Genomic DNA, 19,078 nt, shown 5'->3' on the forward strand with positions numbered 1-19,078 from the left:
GATGTAAAGGATGCAGGATCTGAATATCTGGGCCTAAAAATGAATATCTGTGTTAAGACCTTCTGCCAGCTTTCTCCAATGGGATCCAATGCAGTCTATTCAGGAGTGTGGGGGGGGATTCAGAGTGGAAGATTCAGAGGATTCACAAAACAAACCAAATAAAGCAAACACAGTACTTTGAAATCCTTTATTTTCAGTGAATACAAAAAAATATTTTTTATGTGTGTTTGTGTGTGTGGCTAGATAAATAGTATACATACAGCGTCACTTCATATCTATAGTTTTATCATCGTTCTCGTCTAACTACTTTAGTCTGTTAAGGGAAAAAAGCACACATTTCAATTTGAACAAAGGTACGAGTTCTTTTTCCGCAATACATCACACTAAATAGTGTCAACGACAGACTTGCATTTTAATATCTTCATTATTTATCATTATTACTATTAAAGAGAAAAACTCCATTCATAGTGGCTTAACAAAGAAAGTCGATAGAACGAGTCCCATCTCTGAAATATACTTGTAACATACAATAACTCTGAGACAGACGAACATCTCCTCATCTGTCATTAGGTCAAAAGCATCTTGGCACAGGCTCATGGAATGCAGTACAAAATGTGTTGTCTTATCATATATATAATACATACATATATACTTATATATATGGATAGTAATTTCTATACACCAACGCATCTCGTTTTAAAGACAGGCATGTCGGCTGCCCACCAGGTGTAGTACAGGAGCATAGAGCTGTGCAACAGGCAGGGTAGAGGAGCATATAGCTACCCTAGAGGGCAAAGCTACAGACAGGTTACAGGAGTATACAGCTGCCTTATGGATAAAAGGAACAGGCAAAGTAGAAGAGTACATAGCTGCCCAACAGGGCAAAGCTACAGTTAGAGTAGAGTAGCATAACATTGTCCAATAGGGCAAGGTTACAGACAGGGTAGAAGTAGCATATGACTACCCTAGAGGGCAAAGCTACAGACACGGCAGAGGAGCATATACCTGCCTACAGGGCAAAGCTACAGACAGAGCAGAGAAGCATACAGCTCCTCCATTCTGGATGCAACATGCAGAGCAGAGGAAGAGAGAGGTACAAACAGGAAGGTGAAGGGATGGAGGAGCAGCACTGGATTGCCAAGAAAACGTGTATGTACGGGTATGACGAGGGCAAATGGAGTCCAGAATGCCTCCATTTAGAGGGAGGGGCAAACGGCACTGATAGCAGACCAGATGCTGTGCAGGCTACAGACTAAGGCACTAATATGCTACACAGACCAGACTAGAAACTGTCTGTAAGAAATGTAAGAAATGACCCAGTGTTACAAAGCCAAGAAACACGGTGTGATGCAACCACACACAGACACACAAGTTCACCATGGAAAACAGAGGGTTTTATGCAGTTTTTTAGTTGCTGCTGTTCTCATTTAACAACATGAGCACAGATATTCTATTATGGCCAGATATTCAGCTCAAATGTTCCATTTGTTCTCCATCGAGGAGGTTCTGGTTGGGAACAGGACCACGTCCCTTAAAGAAATTCTTAACAAGCCAGCAAATCAGGACACTTGTTGCTTCAACAATGGTGGAGGAAGAATTTTTTTGAATGTGACACACACTTATCTGACTATCTGGTCCATACAGAATCAGTGTCATAAACCTAGAGAGAGGGTGGTGGGAAGTGAATGGTAAAATTCACTTTATGTGTAGTGCATAACAATTTTCTATCATCAGTGCATCCTATAGAGCCATGGTACTCTGAGTAAGATGTGTCTGTGGGTTTCTTCAAGAAAACCAGGAATATACAAGCAAAGCAGGAGCTAAGGTTTATTTCACACTATGAACTTAGGCAGGCTGCCAAATGAGACATTCCTAAAGAAACCTCTCTCTGAGTGACTTTTAAAAGCTAAGCCACTTCTGATATTGGTGCAGCTGCCCCTGTAACAATTCTGAAGATTTTGGTTACTCAAACCCCATCAGACTGGAGAAGGATGGGTGATTTCTACATACCCACTGGAGAGGCCACCAAAAGCTTGTGGCTGATGACAACTCTGTTTCAATTACACCACAGGGGAACTCCCAGACTGAGTCCAAAATTCACTCATTGCACAGTTCACTGCCAACGCGTTTCAATTAAGAGTGTTCTCAGTGGGATCAGCGCACACAGTTCAATAAGAGTTTTCAGTTTTCCCTGTGTAGAAATTAGCTGTTTTTGTTTTTTTTTTGAGCATGTAGCTATTTGCTTACACTGCAGACAAAGGGTATTTAGTGTTGCTCTGTGAGAAAGTAAAACCCCAGGATGGTGTTTATTTGGACATGGACAGTTTTGTGATCATTTTGCTTCTTAAAACGGCTATAGGTACCTTTTAAACTTGCCCCAACTGAGAGTGATTCTGTAGGGGGAAGAATAGTGTGTTAGAAATGGGATGGGATGTTGGGAGATTGGGGTTTTGTGTCACCATTTGATTACAATATGACCTAACTTGCTTGTCACTGCATTGCCTATGCCTTTAGTTTTCCACCACAAATGACAATGGTTTACTTACTCAACAGCAATTATTATGTACATTTTTTGCTTCCTAAATGACTGGCATTTATTCTCTACCTAAACTAACTGCAGCGGTTCTCAGCCTCTTTGATATGTAATCTTTGTCTAGTGCATACGAGGCATTTCAAAGCCTTTTGCCCTAGAGGACGGGGTTTAAAAATACAAAACCTACACCTGGAACCCCTTATCTGTGACCGGGTGCTGCAGATAGTGCCCCAATCACTGTATTGCATTGTATATGTTAGTAGACACTGCCAAAGAAGTATGGCTCCATATATACAATAGAGTGAGGAGGAGCAAGGAATAGAATGGTCCGCCCATGACATCTAGTGTTCAGCAGGTGTGCTTACTAGACAGTTTCTGAGTAGACACTAGAAGAAAGAAGTGCTCAGGAGAACCACACCCAGAGCCTAGCAGAGAGAAGATGGGAGAGTGAGGCTTCAAGAACCCTAAAATGGGTAGAGCTATTGAAATGCCAAGAACTCACTGTACCCCATATTGGGGATTATGAAGCCTCACCTTCCCACCACTATTGCAGAACCCAAACGCTTCATTTAAAGCCTCCCTGCTGGCTACAGATAAATCTCTTCTACCCCTTTTTAAGTGAAGAAAGCAAGACATTCATAGGGGTTTCCAGCTCCACGCGTAATGTGATTATACATTAGCAGAACAGAGCCATCTGAATCGGCTCAAACTTACAGGTAGATCAGCTTAGAAACATTATAGTGTTCTCCAGTATACATAGACATTGTATTTGCTGTCTGCTTTGTGTTTTTGCTTAAAGAAAGCATGAGGTTTAAGAGCTTTAGCATGGTACCTTTTAAAAACATCTCATCACCTGTCATGGTGCTGTAACTATATCTGCAGGCATCCACAGGTGAGATTAGAACAGGTAAATTTGTGTCATTATCAGAGACTGGCTTCACACTCAATGCATGTGAAAAGGTCCCTGGTCCACAACCCAGGATGGCTGTAGGCAAACTTCAGGACTTAGAGGTAAACTCAAATTTCCACAAGAACAACTTCAGATGTAAAATCCTACATAATCCGCACCTGTAACGGGCACAAAACAGCCACTTTCCTTGTCTTAAAAGGTACAAAACAGAATGCTTGACAGCATGTCTGCGTGTGTGTGTGATATGCACACATATCAAGCACCTGGTCAATCAAGATTTTTCCCTCTGATTGTGGAGAGAGAAAAATTCAGATGTTTATGTAAAAAAACAATTCCACATATAGGTTATTGAGACTCAGCTGCACAGGGGAGGTCACTCCTATAACAAAAGGAGCTTTGGGATGCAGTATTAGGATGCATTTCATACAAGTACACCCTGTCTGTATGCACTGATGAGAGCTGAAAGGTAAAACTGAGAGAAGAGTATCTGTCATAAGTGTAGAAAAGACCTGCCACTACTGTCATGGAGACAGAGAAGGCAAGCCTTTCCTTTAAGATCAGGATGTGTGTGTGTGTTTGTGTACATTTGTATGAGTTTGTGCATGTTCTATGTGTGTGCATGTGTTTTTGCATTTGTTTGTGCGTGCGAGTGTGGAGAGTTTAATGGTACCAGGCCCTGTCCCTTTGGGCTGGAGGAGGAGGAGGAGGGGGAGGGGGGCGATTTATTGGGCTGGGCCAGCTCAGTTCTCATCCTCCCGGAGCTCACTGGGCAGGAACTTGTACTGTTGCTGGCGGATCTGGGCCAGCTTCTTCCTCGCTTCCTCCAGCTCTCTCTCCTTTCGCAACATCTCCTCCTGTGCAGCAATAATCTGGGGACGAGATCCAAGGGAGGGGTCAGCCAGGCCCCTTCCAGCACCACCCCCCTCCTGCCCACCTACTCAACTCTGTGAGGACACCGGTAACAGAGGTCTGATTCAAAACCGACAGCACCCATACAGTGAACCTTTCCAATGCCTCTGTGCTAACTGTGCTTTTAAAAGGCAATTTTATTTTATGGCTTTAATACACAATGTAAAATATTGTGCATATCCACACTGAAATACCAGTAAAATGATCTATCCAATGCTTGTGTAGTGGAGTATGGATTTCCAACCAAGGCAGGAATCAATAAAAGGGCACAAAAAGTTACTCTGTGGACACTTGAACACTTGGCTTTATAAGATACACTGCTGAATGTCTTTAAACCATGCTTTATGAGTCCCATGAGGACAACTCTGCTATGGAACCTGTAAATAAAACTATAACATAAACACTGGAATTTGTGAAATGATTTTTAATCGTGTGGGTTTGGAAGGAAGCAGAGGATTAAAGCTCGTCCTCTTGAAATAGAGCGGCTGGTGAGAGATGCATTTGCGGACGGGGCTGGCCAGGAACCATGTGCACGCAGACAGGCGGACACACACACACACACACACACACACACACACACACACACAGACACACACAGACACACACAGACACACACAGACACACACAGACACACACAGACACAGTAACACACCCACAGTGGCACACAGACAGACACAGACAAAGACGAACAACCACACACAGATGCCCAGGCATCCTGTGGTACCTGGATGTTGACTCATGCTCTCCAGTCGAATGCAGAGCTTGAAGTGTGAGCGTGCCTGAGGCTGGAAATATGCAGACGTTTGCTCTTTAGTGACATCACGTTTGGACAAGGATAAAAAGTGTCCTGATAAGAGCTTTGGGGGCCTCTGGAATTTCAGTCTTTTCAAAGGACCGTCCAGCAAGGCTTGCGCAGCTGGGGGAGGCTGATAAACCAGAGCTTTGAAATACAGCCCGTGTTCTATTCAACCAAATCAGCCTGGCTCCATTCTGAAATACTGCAATTCATCAACTGCGTCATACATTTCTCAAGAATAGACCAAGGCCTGCAGAGGTCAGCTGTGGCGGAGTGAGACTGCAGCACTCATGTAAGCAGTTCAGTGTGCACCTGCAAACCGGCCGCTGCCCGTGGCAACGCCTCTCACCTGAGCGATTCCGCCCACGAATTTGGTCTTCACCACAACGCTGTCGTCTTCTGCCTTGTCAAAGGCCGCCTTCTGCGCTGCCCGCACCAGGTTATCGGACGCCCGCTTCACAGCGTTCCCAGCAGCCTTTGGGAACGGAAAGCTGCGTTAAGGGCGCCGCGGAGAATCGTGTGCACCGTGGGCGTGCTTGTGACGTTGCGTGTAACCTGTTCTAACATGCCTGTCACATGCATGTGTGACATGCATGTAACCTGTGTGACATGCATGTGATGTGCATAACCTGCATGTAGCTCGCATTTCACCCCCTCATACCTGCAGTCTCCTCATGGCCTCTGAGTCCTGGTCAGCCTTCACCTTGCAGGCCACCAGGAGCTGGGCGGTAGAGGCGGCCACCTGCTTGGCGGAGGAGATGAGCTTCTCCTCGCTGGCGTGGCCCTGGACTGAGGCGTTGGCCGCCTCACACAGGTTACTGGTCGCGGCCGCCACCATGCGGGCCTGTGGGAGAGAGCGTGAACAGAAACCACCTGCGTTAGCTCTCAGTGAAAACAGAGTACTGGCCCAATTGTAGGATGCCTTGCCAACAGTTCCAGGGGTCACATTTAAAAACTGGATTTTATTGCAATTTCAGTTCAGAGGTATAGAGCCTATGTGATATAAAAAAGACCTTTTAAAGAATTTATAGTACCAATGTCTTAAATTTGAGGCTGTGGATTAAGCATAATATGGTACAATCCAGGAAAAGGGTTTTGTTGGACAGATAAAGCATCTGTAAAATCTGCTTTTTTAGGGTGTTAACTTGAGGCTTGATCAACCCTAAAGACAGATGGGGGTTTAATTTTAAAAATTTGCTGACTTCAACTGCGGAACAGTTATATTAATTTCAAGGTGCGACAAGATATACAGTACGTGAAAAAAGATAACAGGTAAACCTCATTTTCTGGGAAAAGCTCTCGGTGGTTTTTACTCACAGCACTAATGTAAAAGAAACCTTCCGGATTCAGCAGCTCCTAACATTAAGCACTTGTTAATGTTGAGATGTATACTGTGAGATGTATACTCTATGCTCTTTGTATTTCCATCCAGGGGGAACAGTTCTCTTTTCATCATCTTCTGATCGGTCCCGGCTATGAGTCGGACAGTCGGATCAGACTCACCGCAGAGATGAGGCCCTGCGACCACTGGCCATCGTCCACCGCATTCGCAGGGATGGACCCCACCTGGTGGAGAAAGACAGGCATTACATCAAATACCACCACTAAGTGACTCTTGAACAGTGATGAATACTCTCTGTGATTCCTCCTCACTTTGATAAACTCTGTGACGCGCATGCTGAAATAAACCCTTGGTGAACCTCCCTGACTCTCTTTCACTGAATCCCTCTCTCTCTCTTTCACAGCAAACCAGAGCTCACCTTGCCCTGCGCCACAAGCTCTCTCTGTGCCGCTGACGCCGATTTCACCAAAGCGCTGGTTGCCGCAGCAATGGACTTGGCAGCCTCCAGGATCTGCTCCTCGAAGTCCAGGGTCTCGTCCGCCTGCTGTGAGTGAGAGACACATGGTGAGATTCCACCACCGACACAGCCCCAGCCAGACAGAACTCTCATGCAACACTGACCTGTTTACCCAGTGCAACCATGTGCTGCATGCGGTGTCTATACATATTCACTTTGCAAAGAACCAGAGAGGTTGTGCTGTTGCTTTCATACGGCAACACCATCTGATGCAGCTTACAGCTTAGGATAGACAGATTTGCTCAGCCTGCAGGCGTTATATGCAGAAAACCCCTCTGCGCTAAATCACTGCCAAAAATGAGAGGACGTGCTCCCAGAAAAACTTTCACACATGCTCCGAAGCTACTAAACCTTCAATCTGTTTCAAACCACAGGGAACCAATCTTTTGTACCCTCAGCTAAAGAACACAAGATATGATGAGGTCTGGTACATGACATGTTCAACACATGCATTGACAGCCCTGTCAATTCATTTGAGAATTATTTTTGAGAAAAAAAAACATAAGTTGTTTTGTTAAAGAGACTGTTTTTAAAATAATATAATGCAGTATTATATAAATAGGAGACTTTCATTCTCACAGATTCAGTACCAAAATTTTAAATAACATTAATCTGTTTAACTAATGTTTAATTTTAAATAATATTACAATCAGGGTTGTGAAAACTCTCTAACAACCATAAGCATTATTTTTCGTCTCAGTCAACACCGGATATATGTCATTAATCCATAGAAATACCCTCAACTTAAACTGACCACATAACTGAACTCCATGAGGGTGCTATCTTGTGGTGATGAAGTAGCATTGCAAGATATGTAAGAGTGAAAAGTGCTCTACTGTCCCTCTCAATCCTCAAACCCCAAAGTCAGAGAAAAATGGAAAACCCTTAGACTGCACCTCCTAAAATTCCACAATGCAATATGAAAAAATAGATGTTCTACAAAGTAAAACTTTGAACGGAAAAAAATAAAATAACAACAACAGCAAACACCAAAAACACACGAACACCCGATAAGCATTCCCGCGTTAGCTCCAACGCGTGTCAGTCACCACAGATTACGGACACGACAGCTCACGCAAAGCACACACGTGTCTGGAGACAGGGCGGGACACTGTAGGAATATGTTTGATATATAGTTGGACTGAATAACAACCTAATATATCAAACATATCACACAGAGCCCTGCATTACAGGATTCCAGGTTTAAACCGGCTCGATAGAGCAACCACAGAGGGGCATGCTGGGAGCAGCGTGACTGGTGGGGACACAGAGGGAGAGAGGGGGGACCAGGGGTGGGGGGAACGAGGGGGACCAGGGGGTGGGGGGAGGAGGGAGGCCACCAAGACCAGTGGACAGGCACAGAGGCAAAAAAAAAAGCACATTGTCTAATCTCATCATAAGAACATCAACCCTTCCAACATGGATGACAACGCATCCTCTACAGGGGTCTGTAGCTGAGACAGGGTGAGAAGGAACGGACAGCCAGACACCAGCCACCACAGCAACTTCACACAGCACAATACACGCTCCAAAGAGATAAACCAGCGCTGACAGACCGGCTGAAACAAGGCGTGCTGTATCCTGCCCTTCACACACTACAGGAACCTAACCAGCGAGAAGGGAGACTGCTCGTCACAGTTTAGGCCTGCAACAGCACGGAGCGAAACGAGATGAGCAGGCGTGGCTAACACTGGGAACAAAGCAAACATCCAGGCGCAGCGAAGCATGACAGAAGATCGGACGCTGCGATGGGAATCCTACAGAAATGCTACGACCCTCACAGCCACTCAGCGCGCTCAGTCTCTAATACAGGCCTGCATGTAGACACACACAGACTCACACACTCACACCAATGTATAGGTACATGTGAGCAAGTTCTAACACCAGGATCAGTCCTGGTCTAGCAGAATAGACAGCCCTGCACCACTCACTGGGATAGCCCATCAGCACTGGCCAGCCCAAGACTTGTGCCAATATATTCTACAACAGTGCTCCTCTGGACTGACCTGCCCTTTCCAATTCAGTCTCCACCCCACAAATCTTTCACACCCCAAACATAAAGAAATGCATGTTCACCACTTGTATTCATCTTTTTATCCTCTCAGGTTGAAGAGAGTGAATTTATCCAACATTCTCATATAGCTTCATTTATTACATGTATTTCCCTGTAAACAATGCAATAAATGAACAACATTTAGTATTATACGTTTCAGAGGATTCATCTCTCTTAAGCTTCAATCAATTCCATTGTAAATGCTTTCCCCATTAACACAACACAAAAACATCCTTCAGTGAAAGAGGAACAACAAACAATTCACCCTCTGCAACACTTGATAAATCACCACCAACGGGGACACGACTCTGAAGACAGAAATTTATAACAGAAACACTTGGCGTAACAAAAGACACTGTCACTGAGCCAGGTGTGCTTGTCACTGCACACAGAACGGCTGAGGAATGCATGCTGATAGGGCTAAGCGTGGGACTCCATGGCTGAGGACCCAGGGTGTTTCTGTGTGAGTGCGCTGTGAGGGCCCCAAAGACCTGCACAGCGCTGGGAGGGGCAGGCGGAGAGGGGCGGGATTCATACCTTGGGTTTGGCTCTGGGTTTCAGCTGCTCCAGTTTCTTGGCCGCGGCCTCGATGGATGCCGCCGCCCCCAGCAGCTCCGTCTCGGCGATCACCGTGGGGTCTTCTGGGTCCACCCACTCTGTGCCTGAAACCGCCCGGAATGGTAAGGTTACCCACAGTGCAACACAGCACAGCACTGACGGTTATCAAAAGCAGTGAGTGCAGAGAACAGCCAGACACCTAACCTGTAGACAGCACCCATTAGCTCTCAACAGGTTCTGCCATCAGATCAGGAGCCAGCATTTGTCTGTCATTCTGTTATTATTCATGCACACACTGCGCACAGCTGATAGGGAGTTACGCTGCATACAGCAGAAGCACTGTCCACAGCTGATTCAATGATGCTCAATGAGACAAATATAAAAACAGGCCTGAAATCAGCTGGTTACCACATAACATTGCTTATATTACAAAGCACAACAGTAGATATTGGTGTGCCATGCTGATGGTGTAGGGGGTTAGTTTTGAGAGTATCCCAATTAACTTTCATTATAACAGAGGGCCCTAACTGGCCCTGCTAAAAATGGTCTAGATCTTTCAGTAATCTACCATCTTCTTCAATAAACAGTAAGTTCCCACAATGCACTACAAGATCATGAGACATTAATAGACACTGAGCGCACACAATACAGCCTGGAATTATTACCAGAAACTGGCACACTGACTACCCTCAACGGATTGCAATACCATGGCTGCTAACAAGAACTGTGAGAAACCCACGACACAATCTGGGATCATGAGCAGCAGGCACAGGGAGTACCCACAATGCACCTTGAGATGGTTATCACAAAACACAGCGAGTCCCCCACAGCACACAATGGAATAACGGCTGTCAACAGGCATGCATCAACACAAGGGGGGGATGATTCCAGCACAGACACAACAAAGTAGGTGGCCCACATGATTCAGCATGCAATATATATCCGATGGGCTTTCTGCTGTGGGATGAACACTCATGTTCCCATCTCCCCTTTCACCCATAAACGTAAGGGTGGAAGCTTGGCCCGGGTGAAAGGCACTGATTTACAGATCCTCTTCTCTCTTTATAGACATCAAAGTGCCTATAAATCAGTACTCTTTTGAACAGCTCAGGAAAAACAGATGGAATGATGCATTTACAGATTATGCGAGACTCTGGGGAAACATATGCCCCCCCCCCAACCCCCCCTCTGTCAACGAAAGGGAATCCACAAGAATGACACGGCACATTCCCAACTTACCTCCGTCTGAGGCAAGGGAGAGAAACAGGGGGGCATTACTGCGGTGAGCCATAAAGACCTGGCTTAGTAGTGGGATTTCTCTTACTGCGGTCAAAATCAATCATTTCACACCCAAACAAATTTACCACTATCACACATTGGGCATCATCTAGTTAAGGGATTCAAAAGTGGCAGCTTTTGAGAGCAAACCAATAAAACCTTTGGGGATTCCTGCGGGTACCAACCCTGTGTTACTCTGGGTATGGGAGGTTTGAGAAACCAAAAATCTGATGAGTAAAAGGCAACTTCAGTTCTGAAATAACAGCGTCTAAAAAAGTGATCTCTTATGTAAACAAAACCAATCAATGAAATTAATAAACGTTCACCATAGAATTTAAAAGAAAGAAAATTAAATCCCAAAATATACCACCACACCACTACAAAACATTATAGCAATTTTATGGAAGTAACTGCTACAGTTTTTTCCATAAGTTTTCAGTTACACATTTGTGTGTTTTTTTCCTGTGTGTGTGTGTGTGTGTGTGTGTGTGTGTGTGTGTGTGTGTGCACGTGTGTATATGTGTGCGAACGTGAGATTGTATACGTGTGTGTGTGTGTGCATGCGTGTGCGAGAATGTGAGATTGTATGTGTGTGTGTGTGTGTGTGTGTGTGTATGTATGTGTGCGTGTGTGCGTGTGAGATTGTATGTGTGTGTGTGTGTGTGTGTGTGTGTGTGTGTGTGTGTGTGTGTGTGTGTGTGTGTGTATGCATGTGCATGTGAGTGTGTGAGAATGTGAGATTGTATGTGTGTGTGTGTGTGTGTGTGTGTGTGTGTGTGTATGTGTGTGTGGGGTGGTCTTCACCTTTCATGGCCTCAGCTGCCTGGATGAGCTCAGTCACTGCTCCCGCCACTCGCTTAGAGAACACAGCCAGCTGCTGCTTCTGCTCTGGAGTGGGCTTCTGCAGGACCTGGCAATACAGAGAGCGAGTTTCAACACTTACCTACTTATACTTATTTACTTACTTACTTCTACTTATTCACTCACTCAGTCACAGCCTACAACACACACACACACACACACACACACACACACACACACACACACACACACACACACACACTCTGAGCCTCACCAGCAGCACGTGCTCCAGCAGCTGGATGTACCCGTTTGTACACTCCGTCCCGAACAGCAGTGCTCGGTTCCGCACGTCCTCAGCCACCTCGGGGTGATAGGCCGCTTGCTGAGAGAGAGAGAGAGAGTGTGGCATGCTGGGAGGGGGACACACGGCCCCACTAGCAGCCCAACAAACTGCCAAGTGACAGCCTGAGGGGCCACCAGTGAGTGCTGTGCCTGTGAAGAGTGCCTAATCAGCACTGTTCTGTCCCATCTTTTCTAGCCTTTTCTCTCTCTTTACTGTTTATGTATGCATGTATTTTTACATGTTTGTTTTGCTTTGGCAGCACAGATGTATGATGCTGACAAAGTTGACTGAGGGGGCTGCTGGTCCAGTCGTGCGCCCAGGCCCGTACCTTACAGGTGCTCAGCATGTCAGAGATGGCTTTGCGGCTCAGGTTCGCCGTGGAGATCACGTCCTCCTGACGGGCGGAGTTGCCCGCTGCGACAGCTTTGGCCGTCGCCGTGGTGATGCCCTTCGTCATGCGAATGAACTCCTCGGGCGTCGTGGACTTTTCTGGAAGGTCTTTGGACTGGAACACCTGCACGCAGGAAGATTCAATGCTCCACAGGGAGGAACTGACGGTTCTACAACACTGGAGAGGCTAATGCTTCCTGCACTATTTAAAAAGCAGATAAGACTTTTATAATTCCCAATTAAAGTAGCCAGCTGGGGAGCCTAATCAAGGCCAATTACTCCATGCAACAAGCGCTGGGCTCCGTAACAAGCACAATAAGTCAGCCTATTAATGGCAGCGCGTGCGTGTGCTATCAGAGCGCCTGTAATTGCGCGGCGAGTGATCCATGTTTGATTTGGATCTTGTTTATCGTGGCGGCAGTGTAGTCGGTCCCCAGGGATGCTGATAAGGATTAGTGGCAAACTGCAAGGAAAACAAACTAATAAAGATCTGTGGCTCCCTCTCTGTCTGCCTCACAGGCCCTGCACAGCACAGGGGATTATGGGATACTGCACAGCCGAACCTCCGCTCCTTCCAAGCGGGTCAGGTGATCAAACTCCACACATTTACATTTACATTTATTCATTTGGCAGACGCTTTTATCCAAAGCGACTTACATAGGTTACAGTTCTTTACAATGTTATCCATTTATACAGCTGGATATTTACTGAGGCAACTGTGGGTTAAGTACCTTGCCCAAGGGTACAGCAGCAGTGTCCCAGCGGGGATTGAACCGGCAACCTTTCGGATACGAGTCCTGCTCCTTGACCACTATGCTACACTGCCACACCATAGTCATGGAGGATTATGGGGATAACAGTCTGGTGTGGATGCATTTACGGTAAATGGTTGCTGATTAGTTTTTGTGGCAGGCCACTGCTGTTGTACCTTTGGGTGAGGCACTTAACCCAAACAGCCTCAGTAAATATCTAACTGTATAAATGGATTACATGTAAAAATCATAATTTACATAAGTCACTCCGAGTCACTCATAAGTCACTGCTGAGCAAATATAATGTCAGCTGATCAACCTCCACCCCTGTGTGTTTGACTTTGTTTTACCTCTACAAGGGAATTTGCCGACACCCCAGTAACACTCATAAAAATATGACAACCAAAACACATTACCGACAGACAGAGAAACCTGGGAGCCGTGGGTAACACGGGGACAGGTACGGACAGCAGGGACCCATGCTACCCGCGGTGCCACCTTACCGTCAGCTCCTGCTTGATGCACTCGATGGTCGCCTCCAGCGCTCTCGTTCCTCGAGTCGCTTCGTCCTCTACTGCCTTCACCGTCTTCAGGAGCGATGTCACATTCGTCACCATCACCTGCATCAGGGGTGGGAAGACACTAAGATGCCAGTCGTGTGGGATGTTCAGCCCTGATCTAAGAGCTGAACCAGCAGAGGGCGCTTGAGAGTCACTTAACTGGCTCATCTCTACAGATGGAGAGCCATCATCCACACAGTACAGAGCTAAATTAATCACCAGCAGGGGGAGCAACAAGGGAGGTTAAAGGGAGTGATACTGTATGTCCACAAGCCCTAAATTCATTGTAGTGCTTCTGTATTTATGATTGCACTTGCAATTACACTGTGTAATTGATTGATTCATGTCCAGTTGTGGTCTGTCTTTTTTGTATGTGTTGTTCACGTCACATTATTTGATGAACTTTTATATCCTTGCTCTGCAAGTCACTCAGCAAGAGCCACTTAGTTTAAATGTAAATCTTTCAGGATCGTCAGATTCTTGCAGAGCTTTAACAGGGACCATTTTGTCATTGAACTGTTCAGGTTAAAGGGACCACAAAATGCATCCATGGAGAGCACAACATTGTAAGGTATGAGCCAGGCCTGCCTACCTCAGAACACGGTCCTGGAATGAGAACAGTCTGTTACATGTCATGAGACTGACCCAATGAGATTAAACATAAATCAGGTAAAAGCCTCAGGTTCCAGTTACTGTACATGCGAGCACAGCAAGTTTGCCACTCTTTCTAGGGAGTTAAAGTCTGGTCAAAAATGTAAATTTGTTTTATAATACAGTGCGCATCAAGCCTGACTGAGCACTCCAAACTGTGTCCTGAAAGCCAAGAATCTGACCCTCCTCCAGATGATGACACAACCCCTTACTACCAGCCAGAGTTTTTGAGTGTATTTGAGTGAACGAAATGCAAAACAGGCTTTTCAACAGACAGATGTCTGATTACTTAAAAGTTCTTCTGAGCAAATCAATGTATGGTCTGTGTGTAGTCAGTTTTGTTCTCCAGAAATTGACTGGAAAAACCAGATGGATGAAAGGAAACAAATGAAAGCAGAAGAGAGATAATAGACACTACTTTATGGGCTAAAATGGCACTTGAATCTAGCTTGCCCTTACTGGTCTGGTTGTGGGACAAACAACAAATGAAAATGCACTGAAGAGGACCAATCAGGACAATATGCAGTTGTAAGGCTGGCTTATGTCATGGACCCGAGAAGGGGGTTCAGGTTCTATGGGTGCAGGATATGGGTTGGAATATCACCAAAAGATACTAAATTTGCGTCTTTGACCAGGCTTCCTCTCTACGTCATCGCCCTGTGATGAGATTAGAGCGTGCAGGGAGGGATACGCATTAATCCATGGCTACAGAGTGGGGTGACGGAGCTGAACCCAAACCGCATGCCTTCTTGTGCCCGCTCACCGGCGACTCGTTTACGCCCTTAAACGAATTGAGGGCAGTCCCGCGGCCCGTTCTCACCTTTCTGTTGGACAGCTAGGTACAGATCACAACATTTCATTGCACAGCAATGCCACAGGTGAAGCACAGCACACTCAAAAAGGAAAAGCTCACGTTAGACAGAGACAATATCGAACTTGGCCTCGACGGGGCCTCTAAATGGGTTTTACAAGTGAGCGTGTTCAACGCTTCATTAGGTGAAGCAGTGGTGCTTACCGTGAGGAGGACAGCTACCGTACCTCCCTCGTACCGAACACCTTGCAGAGCAGACGAGCAGGCAGTAAAGACTGAGAGAAAGCCCAGGAAACGGAGCTAATGGAGCTCTATAGGGGGGCCGTTTTAGGCACATGTATTCAGAGATGTCACTTTGCTGAACTCCATCAGGGGAACGGGAGGTGATGGAGGAAGAAGGAAGAGGAGAGGCCGAGTCTTTAAGTCAGAGTGGAGGGAGGAGGGCTGCTCAGATATAAATCAGCTCCAATCTGGCTTGAGCTGACAGATCTGAGCAGACCAGCAGCCAGTTCCCAGAGAGATGCTGTAGCTGCTGCTAACCAGCTGCAGCCAAGGCTGCTGTACCCTCATCAGTGAGTCCCAGCACAGCCCTGTACCCCCATCTATGAGTCTGAGCACAGCACTGTACCTACAACTATGAGTCTGAGAACAGCACAATACCATCTCTTTTGAGTCATAAAAATATGGTACCCTTCCTCTTTTCCTCTAAGTCATAGAGCATGCTGTACTGAATCGAATAAACTACCTGATCTGTGAGTCAGACAAGGTTCTCTACCCTCTGCTTTGAGTCAGACACAGTTCTACACCCTCTTTTACAATGAGGGGGTGCTGTACCCTCTTACAGTGGTTCTGGCCGCCATGAGTGAGGCCCCCTCACCCCTGTCCGCGGGGCGTGTCTCAGAGGGTGTCCTACCTTGGCAGCGCTCTTCAGCTGATACATGGAGGGATCGTCGGCCGGCTTTCCCGCTGCGCACTTTGTGGCTCCAATCAGCTCAGCCAGGGCCTTGGCCACGTCCTTCACAGCGTTTATCAGCACCACCTGGAAATGATAACCCCCAGAGCCGTCAGAAACACCTCCCCCGTCTGCCCTCCCAAGCCTCCTGCTTCATTCCCACAGCCACAATGCCCTCTCAGGGATTCTGACCTGTGTCTCGGGGTCATCCGAACCGATGCTGGCAGCACCCAGTTTGACCACGTCAGTCAGCTGGGTGATGGTTTTGGCGGAGGACTGGGCAGCCTGGGCCAGTTTCTCCTGGCTGGACGCTGCTCCGGAAACCAGCATTTTGGTGTCCTCCACCAGGGCTTTGGCGGTCTTCAGGATGTTCTCCCTGTGGAAAGACAGGCTAGACCCTTAAAGGATATCTATTAACCCTAGGCCTAAAATACCTGCTATGAGGACTCCAGCAGGAGTGTCTTTTCATGCCCGAACAACCACTAATCCAACACGGCTACTCATTGAGATCCTTTCAGCTGTTGTTTTTTGCTTTTGCAGCTGGGTGTGCAAAACCTTTGACTCTTCGGTCACTCTCTGAGAAAAGCCTGCCCTGTATCAGCCACCTTGCCCTCACCTGTGGTCAGCAAAGGACTCCTCATTCTCAGCGTTGAGCGTGCCGGCCGAGGCAAACATGATGGTGGTGTCCAGGTCGGCGATGATCCCAGAGACGGCACTGGCGGCCGTGATGCAGGCCTGGGTGCCTTTGTTTCCCGCTTGCAGGGCTGACAGCACCATGGACACCTGGGGGGACAGGTCAGATTGCAGCAGCAGTGGTTCTTAAGAGTTTCTTTTTACTTAAAATCACTGATCTGCAGCTCATCAGCCAGATTTCAATTTTCAGCTTACTTTCCTTGGCTCATCCACATACTTTGCTCTTCTCTCTAATTTACTGCAAACCTTGCACTTTTATATGGATCATTAGATATAAAAATGATTATGCTGGCACACTGGCAGGCAATCAATGTGGACACAGCCCTGAGGATCAGGGAGATACAGGCTGAAAAACCAGAGTGGCACTTAGAGAGAGTACTTCTCTGCCACCCTAAGCATCTGTCTTCATAAGACATATAATCTCCCAACAGGTGGCCGGGTTAAATGCCCTCTTGAAATTAAAAGACCCCTCTTTTAGGCATCAAATGAGATGGCCTGTTTGTAAATACCTCACGCACAGCCCTAATTGTTTCTCTCAAAGTATCGAATCATTTCTTCCTTGTTCCAAAGCCAATAATCCCACCGGAGCTCTCCGTGACTACTTGCAGTTTTCCCATTTTGTATACAGACAGGCAGATGGACAAACGGACATAAGTGATCAAATAACAGGCACTCCACCTATCTGTAGCGGAGGGACAGATGCCAGTGTGCGTGAGCTCTGAGACAGCTGCCTGGACGCATTTAGCGATCGAGCCCGACACTGAGCCGTGCTGCACTGCACTGCCACGCTCTCACTAAACCATCTGTGACCGCTGACATACACATGAGCGATAATGAAAAGTGCAGTCAAACAAGCTCGGAGGTTCAAGTCTCCAGACGCATTAATCCTCCAATTATTCCTGTCTGGAACAAGCCTCCGATGAAATCAAGCAGGAGGCATAACGAAGCAGGGAAATGCAAATCAGCCCCTCTAACTGTGAGACAGAGGGGGCATCAAAGATGGCAGGCCACGGAAGTCAGAAATTTAGCTTGTTTCAACATGTAATCGTCTTTGAGAGAGCACTGCAGGAAACCAGAAATTAACAAACACTCATTTGTACAGCAAATTCAAGAGACAAAACAAATTATTAAGATTTTCTTTGAGGAGTCTTGGTGACAGATACATTCAGGACAGGAGATAGCACATGAGAGCACTGGCCCCCAAGTAGTGGAATGAGCTCCCCATAAGAGTCAGGGCAGCAGGGTCACTGTCCACCTTCCACCAAACTCGGATCCCTGCCCCTTCTAATACTGCAGTTAAAGCTTGTGGTAACCTGGAGTGCACATAGAGGTAGTAGCCTGGTGACAGTAAAGGAATTTACTATGGAAAAAGCAAGGTGACCATAGAAGCTTATAACCACCCAGCATGGCAGTAATGATTAAGCATCTATTTGGTGACATGCCTAACCCTACTGAAAGCACTTTTTTACAAGTTGCACTGGATAACAGCATCTTCCACATGAACAAATGTAACTGTAAATGAAAAATGCAATTAACCAGCTGCAACATAATCAGGCACCAGTTTGGGCAGGCCAAATGCACCGTGGTCACATTATGGGAAAGCAAGCCTTGTTTGTCTATGTCAGTGGTTCTCAACGCTGCTCCTGGAGGCACACTGTCCTGCCTATCTTCTATCTATCCTTGCTGCTTGATTAAATCAGGTGTGCTCAGCTAATCAAAAGCCACCGATGACTTCAGTCAGGCAGGTAGGGCAAGGATAGACAGAAGATATGTAGGACAGTGTGCCTCCAGGAGCAGCGTTGAGAACCACTGGTCTATGTCACTGCTCTGAAATCTGTCTGCTCAAGCCAGTGTTCCACTTCCTGTGCCTGCCTGCACACTGATGGCCCAGTCACAGAGGAGAATAATGCGAAACCATATGGGATAACAATATGGTAACAGCAGTCACACCATAGACTTCTGCTTTTTCCTCCAACACACTTCTCAATCCTCCTATGTACTTCAGCTCTGTCATATCGTCTGTGTCATTATTAAACAGTGCTGACCAGACTTGGTACACATCCTGTTGGAACGATGTATAATAAGCGAAGCGATCTTGATGACGACTGCTGCTGTTACTGAAGGCCATTCTTTTGGTTACTGTTGTGATGTGACTAGCTCATCTGTGTTTATTGTTTATGCTTTAAATTGCTCTGGGCTATCCGGGGATTAAAAACGTGAGCAACGTTA

The 19,078-nt window shown here is 46.5% G+C and overlaps 1 protein-coding gene across 2 annotated transcripts in view; it reads right to left on the reverse strand.

Annotated features, from left to right (window-relative positions):
- Positions 1-2,683: 2,683 nt before the first annotated feature.
- LOC118787632 (talin-2-like) overlaps positions 2,684-19,078 on the reverse strand; it is a 113,544-nt gene continuing 97,149 nt past the window's right edge. For both annotated transcript variants that reach the window (XM_036543161.1, XM_036543162.1), the window contains exons 46-59: positions 16,773-16,939; positions 16,349-16,532; positions 16,118-16,243; positions 13,686-13,802; positions 12,369-12,554; positions 11,972-12,079; positions 11,701-11,806; positions 10,858-10,863; positions 9,598-9,722; positions 6,909-7,034; positions 6,652-6,714; positions 5,810-5,992; positions 5,498-5,623; positions 2,684-4,312 (exon numbers count right to left, since the gene is read on the reverse strand). In XM_036543161.1, coding sequence (XP_036399054.1) covers positions 4,184-4,312; positions 5,498-5,623; positions 5,810-5,992; positions 6,652-6,714; positions 6,909-7,034; positions 9,598-9,722; positions 10,858-10,863; positions 11,701-11,806; positions 11,972-12,079; positions 12,369-12,554; positions 13,686-13,802; positions 16,118-16,243; positions 16,349-16,532; positions 16,773-16,939 — 1,752 coding nt within the window. In that variant the 3' untranslated portion in view covers positions 2,684-4,183. The remainder of the gene's footprint in view (positions 4,313-5,497; positions 5,624-5,809; positions 5,993-6,651; positions 6,715-6,908; positions 7,035-9,597; positions 9,723-10,857; positions 10,864-11,700; positions 11,807-11,971; positions 12,080-12,368; positions 12,555-13,685; positions 13,803-16,117; positions 16,244-16,348; positions 16,533-16,772; positions 16,940-19,078) is intronic.

Source organism: Megalops cyprinoides, chromosome 13 (genome assembly GCF_013368585.1).
Source record: "Megalops cyprinoides isolate fMegCyp1 chromosome 13, fMegCyp1.pri, whole genome shotgun sequence".
NCBI classification, from domain to species: domain Eukaryota; kingdom Metazoa; phylum Chordata; class Actinopteri; order Elopiformes; family Megalopidae; genus Megalops; species Megalops cyprinoides.